The sequence below is a fragment of the Aspergillus steynii genome (assembly GCF_002849105.1).
Source record: "Aspergillus steynii IBT 23096 chromosome Unknown P170scaffold_3, whole genome shotgun sequence".
Lineage (NCBI taxonomy): Eukaryota > Fungi > Ascomycota > Eurotiomycetes > Eurotiales > Aspergillaceae > Aspergillus > Aspergillus steynii.
In genome coordinates this window covers 433,348-450,447 of record NW_020194400.1, presented here as the reverse complement: position 1 = coordinate 450,447, position 17,100 = coordinate 433,348, and the positions used below count along the sequence as shown (strand labels likewise).

The 17,100-nt window shown below is 51.6% G+C and overlaps 4 protein-coding genes across 4 annotated transcripts; 2 read left to right on the top strand and 2 right to left on the bottom strand.

Moving 5' to 3' along the window:
* Nucleotides 1-238: 238 nt before the first annotated feature.
* On the top strand, nt 239-1,598 carry P170DRAFT_353649 (NAD(P)/FAD-dependent oxidoreductase; the record flags this gene model as incomplete). The annotated part of the gene is made up of 2 exons (XM_024843988.1): nt 239-1,323; nt 1,400-1,598. The coding sequence occupies 2 exons, from the start codon at nt 239-241 to the stop codon at nt 1,596-1,598; spliced, it is 1,284 nt and encodes a 427-aa protein (XP_024705326.1).
* Nucleotides 1,599-1,775: 177 nt separating this feature from the next.
* On the bottom strand, nt 1,776-9,838 carry P170DRAFT_380337 (type I polyketide synthase; the record flags this gene model as incomplete). Its single annotated transcript, XM_024845522.1, has 9 exons — nt 9,517-9,838; nt 9,186-9,454; nt 7,860-9,135; nt 6,669-7,795; nt 5,008-6,624; nt 4,893-4,954; nt 3,036-4,845; nt 2,660-2,980; nt 1,776-2,597 (listed from the first exon to the last, which is right to left on the bottom strand). Coding segments are annotated over exons 1-9 (7,596 nt in total), but the record flags the coding sequence as incomplete, so codon positions are not given.
* A 358-nt stretch (nt 9,839-10,196) lies between these two features.
* On the top strand, nt 10,197-10,583 carry P170DRAFT_473596 (nuclear transport factor 2 family protein; the record flags this gene model as incomplete). The annotated part of the gene is made up of 1 exon (XM_024853064.1): nt 10,197-10,583. The coding sequence occupies one exon, from the start codon at nt 10,197-10,199 to the stop codon at nt 10,581-10,583; it is 387 nt and encodes a 128-aa protein (XP_024705324.1).
* A 144-nt stretch (nt 10,584-10,727) lies between these two features.
* P170DRAFT_404719 (acetyl-CoA synthetase-like protein) lies at nt 10,728-16,418 on the bottom strand (the record flags this gene model as incomplete). The annotated part of the gene is made up of 2 exons (XM_024846542.1): nt 10,728-16,015; nt 16,065-16,418. The coding sequence occupies 2 exons, from the start codon at nt 16,416-16,418 to the stop codon at nt 10,730-10,732; spliced, it is 5,640 nt and encodes a 1,879-aa protein (XP_024705323.1).
* Nucleotides 16,419-17,100: the final 682 nt, after the last annotated feature.

Below are 17,100 nucleotides of genomic sequence, written 5' to 3'. Positions count from 1 at the left end.
CCGTCTTAATCCGGATAATCAGTTCCCTTTATTTTCCAAGTATACCCCGGACGGTTTATATCTTAAAGCCCTCCATTTTATGCCGAGAGAGAACACTATTGCGTGATCGCTGAACACCATGGACCCGGACACGGACCGCTTCCGGAACCAGTGGAGCCGCCCGGCGTGCATCCGGAGTCACCACCACCGCCGATTTATACCGACTTCTCCCCTCTCTCATGCCCCAAAGCAAGCAACAATGGGACTCAACAAGAACGACTCGATCTTGATCGTTGGAGCGGGAGTCTTCGGGCTCTCAACTGCCCTGGAGCTCGCTCGTCGAGGGTACATCAACATCACCGTTCTGGACCGCTACGCTCCACCGGTCCCAGACGGCAGCAGTGTCGACATCTCACGCATCATCCGAATCGACTATGCCGACCCTCTATACGCAAAGATGGCCCGTGAGGCATACACGGGTTGGAACGCCGAGTATAAAGATTTCTTCGATGCGTCCGGCTACGCCATCCTCTCGGAAGCCCCGGGACATCCGTACATCGAGAAATCGAAACAGATCATCCAGCAAGCCGGCGGGAAAGTCGATGTGTTCAACAATATCGACGCACTGAAGACAATCCGCCCAGCTGTCCAAGCCCACTTTGCCTCTGCCCATGGCTACCACAACCCCATCGGCGGCTGGGCCAACGCCGAAGGCGCCATCCAACATCTGGCAGCGCAGTGCAGCGCCGCAGGCATCTCCTTCATCACCGGACCTCGCGGTACCGTCCAGTCCCTCCGCATGTCCGGGGACCGCGTCACCGGGGTAAACATTACCAATGGCTCGCACATCTCCGCATCCCACGTCATCCTCAGCACGGGCGCCTGGTCTCCTCGTCTGCTTGACCTCTCCCACGCCGCCTCTGCGTCCGGCCAGCCCGTCGGCTTCATCCAACTCACTCCAGAAGAGGCTACCGCATTGCAAAAGTCTCCCGTAATTGTCAACCTGACGAACGGCGTCTTCGCCTTCCCGCCAACCCCGGGATCTAATATCCTCAAACTGGCCCGCCATGGCTTCGGGTTCGCGACGGCTCAGAAGTCCCAGGTCACAGGGTCGATCGTGTCTGGGCCCAAGAGAGACGAAAGTAATGCGGCGACGGGGTACTTGCCGCAGGATGCTGATCAGGGGCTGAGGGACGGACTGAGGCAGTTGTTTCCTGCCCTGGGGGATCGTCCGTGGTTGGATCGGAGAATGTGTTGGTATACGGATACGCCGAAGGGTGATTTCATTGTCGACTGGCATCCACGCTTCGAGGGGCTGTTTGTGGCGAGTGGTGGGGCTGGACAGTAAGTTTTCCTTCGGAGTTCATGGTCTAGGATGATACTGGTTTGTCGTGTGGTCAGTGCTAATCAATTTATATAGTGCGTTCAAGTTTCTGCCCGTGTTAGGGAAATATGTGGCGGATTGTGTGGAAGGAAAGGCGGAGGCGGCGTTGAGGGAGAAGTGGAGGTTGACGATGCCTAAGGGGACAGGCATGGAGGAGGTCAATATGGCTGGGGATGGGAGTCGAGGGGGACCTCCGCTGAGGAGATTGAGTATGCTGGAGCAAGCGAAGCTGTGAAAAGTTGGCTTTGATGGAAGACATTCATTCCTTTTTGAGTCTTGATTGTGTTGGATCGAGCTACCCTGACTTAGACTCTTCCACAAGATGAGAAGGATTTATTTACTCCATTTCATACAAAATCGATTGAGATACATAGGTTCATAGTAACAAACAACTCGTCTACTTCCCAAGCGACAGAAACTCACTCGACCCAGCCATCTTCTCCGCCAACCCTTGCATCGAAACATCACCCAACAGATCCCCCGACGCAACATTCACCCCAACATCTCTCTTAAACCACGCTTTCAAATCAACCGTGACCAACGAATCAACACCATACGACGCCAACGTCCTCGCCGGATCGATCTCCTTCGCCGAGATCGCCATGACACGAGCCAACTTCATCACAATAGCCTTCGTAACAACCTCCACCGCGGCAGGGACCGAGCGTACAGCCCTAAGCGCCTGCATCACTGGCACCTCTGCCTCTTCTTTCCCGGCCCCAGAGGAACTGGCGATTGCGCGCAGCGGCGAGAACAGCGGATACGCCATGAACCCGGGCAACGGGATGGACATGCGATGGAAGTCCTTCGCCGAGCGGACGCCCGCAACGGTATGGCATGTGTCCGGGCTTTGGGCGGCGCACCACCGCGGATCCATATGGTATTCGAGGATGGAGAGGAGGAGGGATTCGGAGATGGCGCCGTAGGAGAGTGCGATGGGCAGGCGGTCTTGGTTCTCGGCGACCCAGCCGACGGAGAGAACGCTGCCGAGACTGATGGAGGTAGCGGGGTATCCCTTTTGGACGAGAGAGGCGGCGAAAGCGTCCAGGAAGGCGTTGGCGGCGGAGTAGTTGGCCTGACCGCGGTTGCCGATGATTCCGGCGGATGAGGAGAGGAGGATGAGGAAGTCAAGGGGGGAGCTGGAGAGCGCAGAGGCGATGTTGATTGTTCCTTGGACTTTGGGGGTGATGGCGGAGAGGAACTGTGTGTGGGACATGTTGCTGAGCATGGAGTCCTGGGGTGCTGGTTAGCTGGTTGCGCTGCGTTGGGGGTATAGTTCTGAACTGGGAGACGTACCTCGAGGACCATGGAGCATTGCATACATCCTTTAATCGGAGGCATTTCTGCCTGACAGCTGTTGATCGCCTGCGCCACTGCTTCTTTGTTGGTCACATCGCACACCAGGTCCGATACGCTGCAGCCTGAAGCCAGTAGTTCCATGTATAGCTCCTGAGCAGCAGGACTGCTGGCGCCTGACCGTGAGACGAAAATGAAGTTTCTCGCGCCACGAGTTACCATCCATCGAGTGACGCTCCGGCCTATACCTCCGAAACCGCCGACAAGGACGTATGATGCATTCGAGTCAAATGTGTGATATCCTAGTGGTTTAATCGCAATCTAAAAACGTTAGTAAAGAGAACGCTCGACAAGGTAATAGAGAGGATAGACATACAGGTATGGTATCCATAGGCCGTGGCTCAAAAGCCCAAGGGCCGAGGGAACCTTGACGGATTTCTGCCAAGGCATTTGGGAGCCCTGAAAATCCGAGAACTGTTGGTGAGATAGGCCGAATATTCTGCTCGGCCAAGAGTCGTGATATATTGCGGAGTGTGTCTTGAACTGCTCTCGGCTTTTGAAGGGCCAGAGACCGAATATCAACGCTGGAGTAGGTCCTGTTTGTAGTGGAAGCGGCCACAGGTCCGAGAACACCTTGCCCGTGAAGGTCAATTAGATGTCCGAAAGAAGAGAGACAAGCCAGATCTTTGCTTTCGATACCCCGGGAACTCAGATTGAGAATGACATCCACATCACCTTTGGCGATGTTAGAAAGCTCCGTTGTCCAAGAATTTGCGTCGAGCACGTGGTTTGGAGGAATGCCTGTTTCAAGTAAAATTTGTCGTTGAGAATCGTTTGACACCGTGCAGTAAATAGTAGCATCAAGGGATCGAGCGACTTGCACGGCAGCGTGTCCGATGCTTCCAGCCGCGTGGTGAATGAGCACTTTGTCTTCACTCTGCACTCTAGCGACATTGACTAGGCCGTGATATGCTGTCGAAAATGCGACTGGAAGTGCAGCGGCCTTAGTGAAGCTTATGCTGGTTGGCATTTTGACAACAGCAGCAGAATGGGCGCGGAAGAATGATTGAAAGGTGCCATCCGAAGTGCGCAGCGCCATGACAGCATCGCCAACTTGAAGATCTTGTACAGCGTCCCCAAGGCTGACAACGACGCCCGCTCCCTGCGAGCCAAGGGTCTCCCCTGGGATCGAGCGGGTGAATCGGTCAGCGTCATGCTCGTCGAGACCTACAGCGTGCACTTCAATTAGAACCTCATGCGGATGCAAAGGCTGTTGATGGTCTTCATTCTCAACAAAGTGAAAGCCGTTCGGTTGATGAGAGCCAATGGATGTCAGCTTGACGGGGTGTGTGACGTGTTCCAGATCGACTAGCTTAGACCGTGATTTCGACCCCGAATTGATACACTCGTTGATTCCCGAGGCTGGGAACAAGCGGTTGGTGAGGATAATGCCATCTTGTAGGCGATACTCTGCGTTGCGAGGCACAAGCGCCTCAGAGGTGAACGCACGGTCGCACACACGAGTGATACTCAAGAGAATGTCCTGCCACTCAGTCGTTTGTTGCTTGATTTCGAGCATGAGAAAATTAATGCCGTCATGATCCCTCTCCCAGCGCGCTGTGCGAACAAGGCCTGTGGACATAGCAGACTTTGGTGTCTCGTCCAAGTCGCAGGTAACCCACAACAGGTTGGTGAAAGCGCCTAGGATATATTGAATTTCGTCGAACTCAGAGCTCGACAGCGCAGAGAGGTCTAAACCTCGGTAGCCGAGTAGAACAATTCCAATTGAGTTGGTGTGATCAGGCGAAACATCGACCAGGTCTACTGGAACTGCAGTGCATGTTTTCGAAGTCATCTGTTCCGCGATCTTGCGAGCTAGATCATATTGTCCCGGATAGGTAGACGAGTAGATTATGCTGAAGAGACGTTTCGTAGAAGGGGCTGATGGTACTTTCGCTGCCACGAAGGCAGACATTTCATTGACCTGGTCGTCCGTGTCTTTGATCAGTAGCCGGGGATGAAGACCTGCATTGTGCAACTCCTCTTGCCATTGATCTTCGTCAATCAAAGGATTCAACTGCCGATAGGGCTCCACGCTACGCCACCATCCTGGGAGCAAACCAAACCCGAGAGGCGAGCACATCAGTTCGGGTTTGATATTTTCGATCACAATGAGATCACCGCCACTGATAACTTTAGATTTCGCACATCAAGCAATGGATTCGAGACTTACTCTTTCAGCAGGCTTTTAACATTGCTCAAACAGACATTAAGGTCGGCCGTTGCATGAAGAACCTATGCCATGTTAATAATCAACACTGGGTAGACAGGGGGACCCGAAGTCGTACATGTGTGGCAATCACTAGATCATAAGATCCAAGCTCGAAGCCCTGGTCAGCGGGATCTTTCTCAATGTTCAATACCTGTGGACGCAAAATGCCCGCCCAGTCCGGAAACCGCTTGGTTGCATTCTCAAAAAACGCCGCCGATATATCCGTAAAGTGATACGTCGAGACAGACGACACAAGACCTCCTCCGTCCAGTCTAGCCGTGGGCATTAGGCTGTCCAGAATCACCTTCGTCGCGCTGCCGGTACCGGCACCGACCTCAAGGATCTTGAGGTCCGTACGGCTATGAGCAAGGCAATGCACGTAGCCTGCGACCGCAGAAGCGATGTCACCAGGAAGACCTTCCTCGTACGTTCGATCCATGAGGTCATCCTCTCCAAACATGATATCCAGGCAGTCGACCTTTTGCTCCAGAATGGGTATCATTTGCAAGCCAACCCGGACTAGGAGTTCGCCTCGCGCGCTTTGGTTGGCCACTTGGTCGAACAACTGCTTGCGTCGAGATGGACTCTCGCGAATCCCGTTCATCAAGGCTTTGTCAACCAACGGGGATGATGATTCGTTGATCAATTCACATTCCTGCTGCATCCACTTCATGAAAGCTTTGTGATGGGCCGGGAGAGATGGAAGTCCTTCCTGTTCGATGTAGTCCATTGTGTCAAGGAGGAAAATGGCTGAAGCAAGTTGGAACCCCTCGTGATCATCGAAGCTCGGAAGACGTTGGTTTACCTCAACCGGAGCGGAGTCCCGTAGAGACTTAGCTGAAGTGGCAAGATGAACATCCGGCTTCCATTTCACCACGTAGAACGATTCGGCCTCTGACGAGTCGGTCTCTGTCGGCGGAAGTTGGACTAAATCCAGACCCTTGATAGCGATCTCCGGTCCCCCATGCTCAGCAGTGATCATCACGTCAGACTTCCAGGTTGTGGAAGAGGTCCTCTCCGTTTGAGCTGAAACCTGAAACTCAGGGTGGCTTTTGGGAGATGGAGAAGAAATAAAGACCTCTTCGATGTAGTTTGTTACCATGGGACTACCCGTGGCTTTGCAAAGATGTAGTAGGGCGTGCAGGATGCTCTCGAACGTGCAGGGATGAATAGCATATCCATCATGAGCTGTCTTCGGGATATCTGGGGTCGCAATTGTTGCTGTGCAGGCTTTATGGTCTGCGGAAAGCTTCATGCCTTGAATGTTCCTCAAGAATTCTCCAAAATCCATACCTGCAGAGGCAAAGCCCCGATACATTTGGTCGACATCGACAGTTTCGAGGCAGGTTGACAAGAATCCATCGTTCAAGAGATGGGTAGAAGCTTTCTGCGAAGCGGTCTCTATACGGACTGATCCAACACAATGCTCGATCCATGATCTTTCAGCAGCATCATGCGAGATAATTCTGAAGGTGCACCAGTCGTCTGCGCCCCTGGCTGACGCGTCCATTGGGTAGATCGAGGAGATGATTTCGACACCTTCCGGCGTGTCTGGAACAGGCAGCGGAGCCAACATAGACACGTTGCCTAACCTGACCCCAGTAACAGAGTCGAATTCTCCAGCGCGCTGAAGGACAGCTTCCATTGCCATCAAGAGATAGGCAACTCCGGGAAAATGGATGTTCCCTGACATCTGCATAATGTTAGCTGCGTCCACAATCCTGCGTATTAACTCACCCTATTCATGCGCAGCCATGTGATATCATCAGGTCTCAGAATGTTCCTCCATCGCTGTTCGAATGTGTTTGTGTCTTCGACCGGCACACCAAGAAGCTCGTGACGTTTGTACGCTGGGAACTTGATGTGTTCGATTTTCCGTGTCTGACCACGGACAGACCGAGAGTGGTCAAATGCGTAAGGGGGCAAATCCCGAAGGATTTTCGCGGTTCTCTTCCGTCCTATTCGGCGATCATTCACGGCAACCAGGTTGATCTCGTGGCCCTGACAAGCCAGCACGCCAAAGGTCTGGAGAATTGTGGCTCCGTTTGTCTCATATCGCTTGAGTATACTACCGTACTGGTAGGACTGCAGCTCACTATGTTCTGAAAGTGTCTCGTTGATGGCGCTTCGGAGGGTAGAGTGCGGTCCGATCTCGATAAGTGCATCCTCTGCAGAGCCGGCTGTATCCGGGGTTTTCATAGAGGCGAGAATCGCATTCGAGAAACGGACAGGTGAAACCAAATTGTCCACCCAATATGAAGGGCTCTCAACCTCTCCCTCGAGAGAAGGTCGACCAGTAACCGAGGATATCATAGTAATGCCCGAATCGTGGTTGATCTTGTCACCAAATTCCAGATCCCCAAGAATCTCTAGGTACTCTGGCGCAACTTCTCGCATAAAGATCGAGTGATACGCGACCTTGACGGGAAGCAAACGATTCAGCACACCCGCTTCGTCTAATTCGCCCTTGACACGTAGAATGTGCTCGTGTCTGCCTGTCAGAGTCAGGTTCTTGGGGCTGTTGTAGCAGCCGACCTGGACTCCATCAGATAGACCTTTGTTTACCCTGGCGATAAGTCTTTCTAGTTCTTGTGCAGGCATAGCTGCAGCAAGCATACGGCCATCTTCATGTGTCTGCTTTGCGCATACCTGACCTCGACAGTAAGCAACCTTCCATGCTGCTTGACGTGAGATCTTTCCGGCACAGTACGCTGCTGCAATTTCGCCGGACGAGTGTCCCACTACTGTGGACGGAGTCACCTTCCAGCTATGTAGCAGGTCCACCAAGGCAATCTGCACGGCGACACAGGAGGATTGCGCAAAGGTGGGTTCGTTGAGATCACCGTGCTGGGAGGTGATTCGGTCTAATTCTCTGGTTATTTGGTGTTCCTGAGTAAATTGAATATTAGGGTCAACATAAAAACGTACCGTAAAGATCCCACTGGCAACCGATACCTCTCAGAAACATGGCAGCTTCATGAATCCGTCGTCGGAATAGCGGGTATACCATGAGGTCTTGGGCCATGCCGGCCCAATTCGCACCTTGGCCCGTAAATATGAACCGGGTGGTTTTCGGAGCCGCGGATCGACGAATGGGACGGACACTCTGAAGCGACTTTTGCAGGTTCTCGATAGTGTCCGCCACGTGGTAGCTGCGCCAGTCGAACATTGTGCGTTTTTCGTTCAGCGTGTGACACAGGTCGTTCATGAAATCTTCTTCCATTGCCATGTCTCCTTCGAAATTCAGCGATTGAAGATGCGATATAATGGATGTGGCGTTTCGTTCTAAACCAGCTTCATCAAACGCCGATAGAACAAAAACACGATTCTCCGGGATCCAACTGGGGTGAGAAACACCATTAATGCCATTTCCATTCACAGTGCCATTGGAGAAAGGTTTCACAATATCCTTCCCAGGTCCACACAGGCGCCTTGAGATCGTACTCGACAAGGCATCTGTCACCTGCAATGTCCCTGCCAACTGAGAGCCAAGGAACTGATTCAGGAATCCCTCCGCATCATCGAGCACAACGTGTGCATTTGTACCACCAAACCCGAATGAATTGATCGACGCGCGACGAATATCATCTCTGGGCCATGGCGTTGCTTGCCGTGCAAATTTCAGATCTTCTCGCTGAACGATTCGCGGGTTCAATGTCGTCAGGCCCGCCACAGGCGGAACGGTTTTCGATTCCACGGCCAGCGTAGCAGATATGAGGCCTGCCAGTCCAGCTCCTCCTTCCAGATGACCGACGACCGATTTCACCGACCCGACATAAAGCGGCGTCTCACGGGTTTGGCTACCCAGGGCCGACACAATGGCTTGTACCTCTAACGGGTCGCCGACCGGGGTTCCTGTACCGTGGGCCTCGACATATCCTGTCTGCGAGGGATCAAGATCCGCGGCTTTGTAAACACTGCGAATAAGTTGTTCTTGCGCAGCCACGCTGGGAACGGTAATTCCTGGTGTTCTGCCGTCCTGGTTCGATCCAGATGCTCGGATAACGGCTCGAATACGGTTCCCGTCGCGTAGGGCGGCGCGCAGTGGCTTGATGATGACGGTGCCGAGACCCTCGCCACGTCCGTATCCATTTGCTCTGGCGTCGAAGCTCCAGCTTCGTCCGTCGGGAGAGAGAACGCCGAGGTTAGAGAGGTAGAGGGTTGCGGCAGGATGTTCGATGAGGTTGACGCCACTGACGATTGACTGGTTTGTTTTTAGCAGTGACCAGACAAGGGGTCCTAAGGAATGCTTACCATCGGGGATCTCCCCGTCCGGACATCCATACATGCCTGATGAAATGCGACCAGACTACTCGAGCACGCAGTATCGATCGTCTGGCTTGTCCCTCGAAAGTCGTAGAACCAACTTAGTCTGTTGGCAAGAATGGACGGACTGGTCCCGGTCCCTTTGCCCTTGAGGGACATCAACAGATCGGCATTGGCCAATGCGAGGTGATCGTTGTTCGAGCATCCGACAAATACAGATGTCTGTGATGATACGACCTCCTTTAATGGGATTCCGGCTATACTTGGTCAGCAATTCGGTCGCGAGGAAGGGTTGATATCGCGATGGCGATGAATATACCATTTTCAAGTGCGTGATAGACATTCTCCAACAACATCTTCTGCTGAGGATCCATCGCTAGCACATCCAGCTCAGACAATTGGAAGAATGGCGCATCGAACGAATTCACATCCCTGTCTAGAAAGTATCCACCTTTCGTGTACGTGGTGCCAGTTGCTTCGGAGTTCGGATGGTGGTAAAACGCAGCGTCCATGCGAGATGAAGGCATTGGGCCCTGCATGCAACGAGCGGCTAAGACCTGCTCGTGCAGATCAGAGGGGGAATCAATGGAACCAGCATACTTGCATGCCATGCCAACAATGGCAAGCGGCTCTTGGTGGGGATTGGTATACATTGTCATTGTGGAAAACAGGTATGCTCGCTGCTTCTTTCTGTGATAGATGAGTAGATCATGGTAGATTTAATTCACGGGACGAAACCATAATAAAAGAAGGTGTTCGAACAGGGGTCTTTCGCAACGGGCTCTCACATGCGTGGAATTTAGGGATACACGTCATGCAGATCTCCTACACGTCAATTACAGCTGCATGCCGGTTACCCTGGTCCCGTCTACCCTATGACAGTTGCAGATCCCCTGTCATATCCGATAACCACAAGTATTTCAAATTTCGACTCCTTCAAAGCTTGGAACATCTGTCTCCCATACATCACTCTCTACCACAAGATCTCTCTAAGCAAACATGGACCTCAAATCTCGTGCTCAACTCTTCCTCAATACTATCGTCAATAAGCGTGAAACATCCTCCATTGCCTCCATCCTCCACCCGGATCTCGAACTAAGACACGATGATCTACCTCCGATGTCAAAGTCTGAATTTATTGACTTTTGGCCCCAGGTTCTGGCCGACAGTCCGGGTTTCAATGTTCAAATTCAACGAGTGATCGCGGAGGGTCTACAGGTGTGGGTCTATTCTCGGGTTACCGGACGATTTGGCGGGGGTCTACTGGATGATGTTCATATTTTGGATTTTGATGAGAATGGATTGTTGATTAGAAGCAAGGGAATGCAACGGGAAGTTTGTGAAAACTCCGAAGGTGGAGAAAAACGTGAAGCCAAGCTGAGCTAGACTTTTGGCCTGTTCATTGTTTCTGTCGTCTATGATAGGGGGTATCTACTCAAAGCTCAGATTTAACCGAAAGTTTTCAGGCTGTGCGTTCAACTCGAACATGACGAAACTCAATTGAAGAAATAAGCATAGATACAAGTTAGCCTTCAAACTCTCTTACCTGCCAACTCTCCCAAAGTACACGCAATTACGTCCGCTGCTGTAAAAGCAAATCCGATCTTCTTCGCCCGTGACACCAAAGCCAATGCAGTCAATGAGTCGCCTCCAATATCTGTGAATTGCTGATCCATGGTAACAGTGCTTTTGTCAAGCTCGTAGTCCTGGCTTTCGAGCACTTCGCAGATGAGGTCATGCAGCATGATCTCTTCCTCGGTCATTGGTCTCTCATCAATATGTACGGAACCATTAGAACCATGTCCTGTTGAAACTCTCTCATCAATGAGGTGTTTATTGAATTGTTCCACTGGAAGTTTATCCACAAGAACACGCATTCGACGCCGGTCTGTTTTCTTCGATGCAGAAAGTGGTATCCTCGACAGAGGGATCCAAGCTGTTGGTATCATGAAGGAAGGTAGGCGAGTGCTGAGCTTCTGCTTGACCTTCATGACTTGTTTGCGTGTCTCATCTGTCAGATGAGTAATTGTGCAATCAGTCTCTGAATCTGTCTCTGCGATAGAGAAAAACAGAGCAAGAATTTTTCGAGAGCCATGACTGATCACCTCGGCTGCAATGTCCCAGGACGGCTCCGTAACTTCACCAACATGATACTCCACTTCATGAAGCTCCAGACGCTGACCACGAATCTTTACCTGCGTGTCCTTGCGGGAAATATAGAGCAGTGTCCCGTCAAGCTGCGGAGCGTACTGGACCAAGTCGCCTGTCCTGTACATATGAATTCGTCGAGAGCCAGATTGCCGAAATCTATCGATCCAATCAGGCGGGTTAATGAAGGCTTTCCCGGTCTGCTCCGGGTCGCGATGATAGCCTCTCCCAACAATGGGACCTTCAATCAGAAGCTCTCCGACCGCACCCACAGGCGCCAGACGGGTGGCGTCATCTTTGTCGACAACCCATGCAGCACAACCACTTGGAAATCCGATGTTCCGAGGATCCGAGTCTAGGTCGAAAGAAGGTTGTAGCGTAGCGAGGACGGAGCACTCCGCTGGTCCGTATGCTTGCATGAGGTGAACATGCTGGGTCCATTTCTGGACTTCTGCTGGCCCGAGAGCCTCGCCCATCAAACAAAGGTGTTTCAGCGACGCAAAGTCTTTGGGATCCATGGTTCGAACAACGCTTGGCGTCAACCATGTCCAGTTAGCATTCCTAGACGCGACTGCCTCGGAGAAAGAGTTGCTGCGCTCGGTGTCTGAAACGATGCAGACACACCCGCCAGCCATCAGGGTGGTTAGATGCTCGATGACACTGGCGTCAAACGCGTAGGACGAGAATTGCAGGACCCGGGATGCCGAGGATATCGATGCAGCTGCCATATGAGCTTTGGCTCCAGAGGCATACTGGCCGTGTTCAATTATAACACCTTTTGGTGTCCCTGTTGACCCTGACGTGAACACGGCGTAGAGAGCGTTGCTCGGATCGGTGGTCGGCAATGCGACTGAAGGTGCTGGGTTGTACTCCAGGGAGTCGTCCACCACGAAACAGTCCCCGACAAGACTCCCTGCTGGCTTTGAATGCTTCTGTGAAGCTAGTATAACTCGCGCATTGACCTGGTTGCAAATCGTTTGTAGTCTGTCTTTGGGAAAGGACGGATCGAGTAGAAGAAAAGCACCACCGGCTTTCAGGACACCGAGGATAGCAACCACCGTCCATTTCGACTTGTCAAAAAGTAAGGGAACAAAGACCTCCGGTCCTACTCCACGCTGGCGGAGATGGAGGGCTAGTCCAGTGGAAAGAGCATCAAGTTTGCCATAACTCAATGACCCGTCCCACGAGCACACTGCCTCTGCATCGGGTGATCCTGCACATTGATCCTGGATGATTTGATGAACAGTCGAACTGCTTTGGGTGAACACACGGGAGTTCCATGATTTGAGCAATTCCTCGTCGCTGGCACTGAGAAGCCTAACGTCTCCAAGTTGAGAACTTGGAACATCATTTATTTGTCGCATGGCATGATCAAGCTGGCAAAGTAAAGTCTCCACGTGTTTCTCGCCAATTATCTTCGGATCAAAGAACGCATCGACATGAATCCGATCCGGTCCCATAACTTCACATGACAATGTAAGGCCGTAGCTGAACAGTTCAGGCAGCTGGTCATCCGCCATGTCCCCGAGAAGGCTCATTCCGCCACCTGAACTCGGGGCATGAACGATCAGAATGTTTTCGAATTTGCAAGCACTCTTCGTGTCGGCAGAGATTCTCGAGATATGTTGTAGACCCCGTTGCTCATGGGGAATAATTGACGCGCTGTCGCTCTGCACGCTCTCAAGGGCATTTGCAACCGATATGTCCGAGTTGATTCTCACTCGGAATGGCACTGTCGCTAGAGTGGGACCGACTAAGTTCTCTACGCCTTCGACAGGGGCGCTTCGACCCGTCGAGACGGCACCAAACACAACGTCGGTACTGTCTGTGTGTTGGGAGAGAACTAAAGCCCAGCAGAGGCGCAGTTTCGTCGTTGCTGTGAAATTGCTTCGCGAGGACTCGAGCGTAATGGCCTTGTTTCTTGACATGGTTGGCTTTGGTAAAAGGGAGGCGTCTTTAATCTTGGGAAAGGCCGTGTGCTGAGCATCTCGAAGGTGATCATCCCAAAAAGCATCACTTGATTCGACCGGACGAGAGTGTACATATTCAACAAAATGTTTGAACTGTTGTTGCTGGATCTCCCGTTTTTGGTATACTTGATCAACCATGTCAAGCACAAGGGAAGTAGACCAGCGATCAAAAATGGAATGATGAACAGCGATTAGTATGCGGACTGGTCGGGAATCCACATGAAGAAGTGCGAGTCGTGCCAATGGACAGCCTAGTTGCATAGGGTGCATCTGATTCCAGTCGCGCCATTCTGACTCACTGGTCACAGAGCGCCAGTCCATTTTCTCCTTCACCACAGCTTGATAGAATCCTCCTCGACCTAGCTGAATAATCCGTGTGCGCAGGATTGGAAGCGCATCGAAGACGGTCTCCCATGCTGCAAGGAATTGGGGCACTTCTGCTGTCAATGGTATATCACAGGCCATTTGCAGGATATAGGCACCTGTCCTCTGTGCCGATAGTGCCATCAACCCCTCTTGCAATGCTGTGCACGGATACAAGTCTTCGATAGCATTAAACTCCACCCCGCACTCTCTGGCCGCGTCTGGAACCAGGTCTTCGACATGGAAGCTCACAGAACTGGGCTCAGCCCAATTCTGTTCCCCGCGCCCGGTAATGAAAGTTGCCAGGTCTCTCAGCTTTGAGTGACGGAACATATCCATGACGGTGAATATAAGCCCGTGCTTCCTGGCCAGCGAAACCAGTCGAATTGCCATGACTGAATCACCACCTAGGTGAAAGAAGCTGTCGTCAGGGCCTATGTTGTCGATAGCAAGGCCTGTCACCTTGGACCATAGTTTCTGCATGATGTATTCATCGCCCGAGAGCAGCGCTTTAGCATTCTCGCTTTTGGGAGCTGCAAGCTGTACCAGCTCAGCTCTGGTCCGCGCCCCGGCTTCTTCACGTAACAGTCGCCTGTCTGTCTTGTTGGTACGCGTAAGTGGAATTAGAGACAGCGGCACGAAGGCAGTTGGGATCATGTAACTGGGCAGCGTTGCCTCTAGCACTTCCAAAGCATTGGCGACACGTTGGCGGAAATCATCATCAGCGTGAGTCACGGGGCTTCCAAAGCCCTGACTGTTGCCCATGCCCGAAGAGGCGAGCAGAAACGCCGTCAACATATCAATACCGTCTTTGGTGTGCACCACGTCGACGATTGCTTCGGGGGTTCCCAATGCCCGTCGCACATGATGTTCGATATCGATCAGATTGATCCGATTTCCACGTATCTTCGCATGTGCCTGCTTCCGGCCTACAAACATGATAGATCCATCGGAGTTATACCGAACCAGATCGTTCGTCCGATAAAGCCTCGTTGCTGGATCAGTTCGAAATAGCTTCGCCCAGCTGGGTGGCTGAATGAATTGCGCTGCCGTGCGTTCCGGATCATCGAGATATTCCCTCGCCAAGAAGGGGCCCTCAATGAGCAGCTCGCCGACCGCACCGACAGGAACCAACTTCTCGATATCGTCAGGATGGCATATCCAAGCTGCAGGGATAATAGGCTTCCCGAGAACTCGGGATTCACGCTCTGGTGTCAGATTTGGGTTCAGCAAACACCATCCGCATGTCTCCGTTGTGCCGTACGACACATTGACCTGGCATTTCCCAGCCCAGCGTACCACCGTTTCCCGCGAAAGAGATTCACCACCAACAGTGACACAGCGGAGGTCGGGGAGCTTTTCAGGGTCGAGTCCGGTCAGGGAGGTCGAGGTAAGCCAGCAAAAGGAGGCAGCCGAGGCTTTCATTGCTCCGGATAGATCGTTCAAACGTTGCTCGTCGGACGGCATACACAACGTCCCTCCTTTGCTCATGGTGCCAAAGATGTCGCATATACTGACGGTGAACGTGAAAGACGTAAATTGGAATGTTCTTGTCCGGGCTGAAAGGTTGCTCGCTTCTGCGTAGGTGGTGATGCTCATGTATAGGGCTGCATGTTCCAGAACCACGCTTTTGGGGTTACCAGTGCTTCCAGAGGTCCACATGAGGAAGGCCGGAGATCGTGGAGCGACCGTGGTATCGGATAGATTCAAACATTCCTTTTCAGACGATAGAGATTCAGAAGAAACGACAACGACATCAACGCCGTCTAGCTGAAACAGTGACGCGTGTGATTTCGTTGCCACAACAGTTGTGGCACCACAAGACCGGATCATGGTTTCTAACCTATCGCGGGGATGAGATGCCTCGAGAGGCGAACAGGCAGCCCCGGCTTTCAGAATCCCCAGGATGGCGACAACGGCCCAGGCTGATTTCTCTGCGCACAGCGGTACATAGGTATTTGCTGCATTGAGTGATCTTAGACGACTTGCTAATACGGACGCAAAGAAGTCAAGTTCTTTGTATGTTAACCGAGCATCCCATGCATCGACGGCAACTTGATCCGGGGCTTCGAGTGCCTGTCTCTCAATGATACTGTGTAGGTAGTCCTCCTTGACTTGACGTGGACCAGTGTTGAATTTAGCGATCTGGTCGAGATTGTGCTCGTCGCAGATGTCAATCGCGCATATAGGAATATTTGGCCCTTTTAATGCGTCCATGATCTTGTTGAACGTGCTAGCGATGTTCAGTGCTTGTCTATCGGAAACCAGCTGCGGGCGATATGCCAGAGATATTGTCAAGCCGTCCGAGCATTGTACCGCCAATGCAAGTTGCAGTTCCTAGGAGCATCAGTTCTGAGTTGGATTTCAATCACGCTTTCCTACTCACCGGCGGAATATCGGCAACCTGTTCTGTGAATATGCAAACGCCGGTATTGGTTTGAGCAGACTCATAGTCTTCATAATGGAAATCGATGTCCTGCCACGGTTGATCGCGAGTAACCATGCTACTCAAAACTTTCCTTTCGCCATTGTAGATGGATTCGAATTTTATAATTTCCACCTCGTCGTAGACAAATAATAGAACAGCCCAGGCGATATTGAGCCATTTTGCCGAAGTCCCTTCTTGGATATTGAGATCTGAGTACTTGACCGCATCAAGTGGGGCGAATTTCCACGTTTCATCCTCCACAATACGACCATCCGTTAGACAGGGAAACCGATAATTGTGTCCTGACTCCATTGAACGTGATTCTGAGCGTAAGTCGTTTTCCTTTTGGCGCGGGCGGGGGGTGGTCGTGGAATATGTTCACCGAAGGGCAGAGATACATCAAAGTGATATAATACGAAATTATCCGAGTTGGGCCTGCCTAATTTACTAACCAGTAAGAATTACATATATTAGCGCCTTTTTTTCTATGGTTCTACACCTCATCCATGCTAGGAACAAAGTAGTTACACGTCATAGCGTGGTACCGCCACGTATCTTGGCTGCATGTACTAGATCGACCAGAAGAAAAAGTCGGGAGTTCGTTTATCCAGTGGTAATTATGCGGAAATCTTGATCCGTCATTTTAGAGGCCGATAGTGATTTCAAAAAAAATTTTCATTCAGCATTCAGTATTCAGTTAGAGTGTCAGTGGAAGGATTCCCGGCTTCTACGCGCATAAACGGATTTGTGCTACTTTTTGGGATACAATTCAGTCATTAAAATGCCCCCAAAATGCAGAAAAGACGCTATTTCACTATCGCCATGTTGTGATAGTGGCGTCGTAGAAAGGGAGACCGGCACAAGATACGAACAGAAAAAACCCAACAAAAGTCAAATACAGAAATACCCCTCAATGACATTTCCATTTTTTTTACCTTTAGAAAAGCTATTATTTCTCGATTCACGTTTACCATTAGTTCAACTATGGAATTTA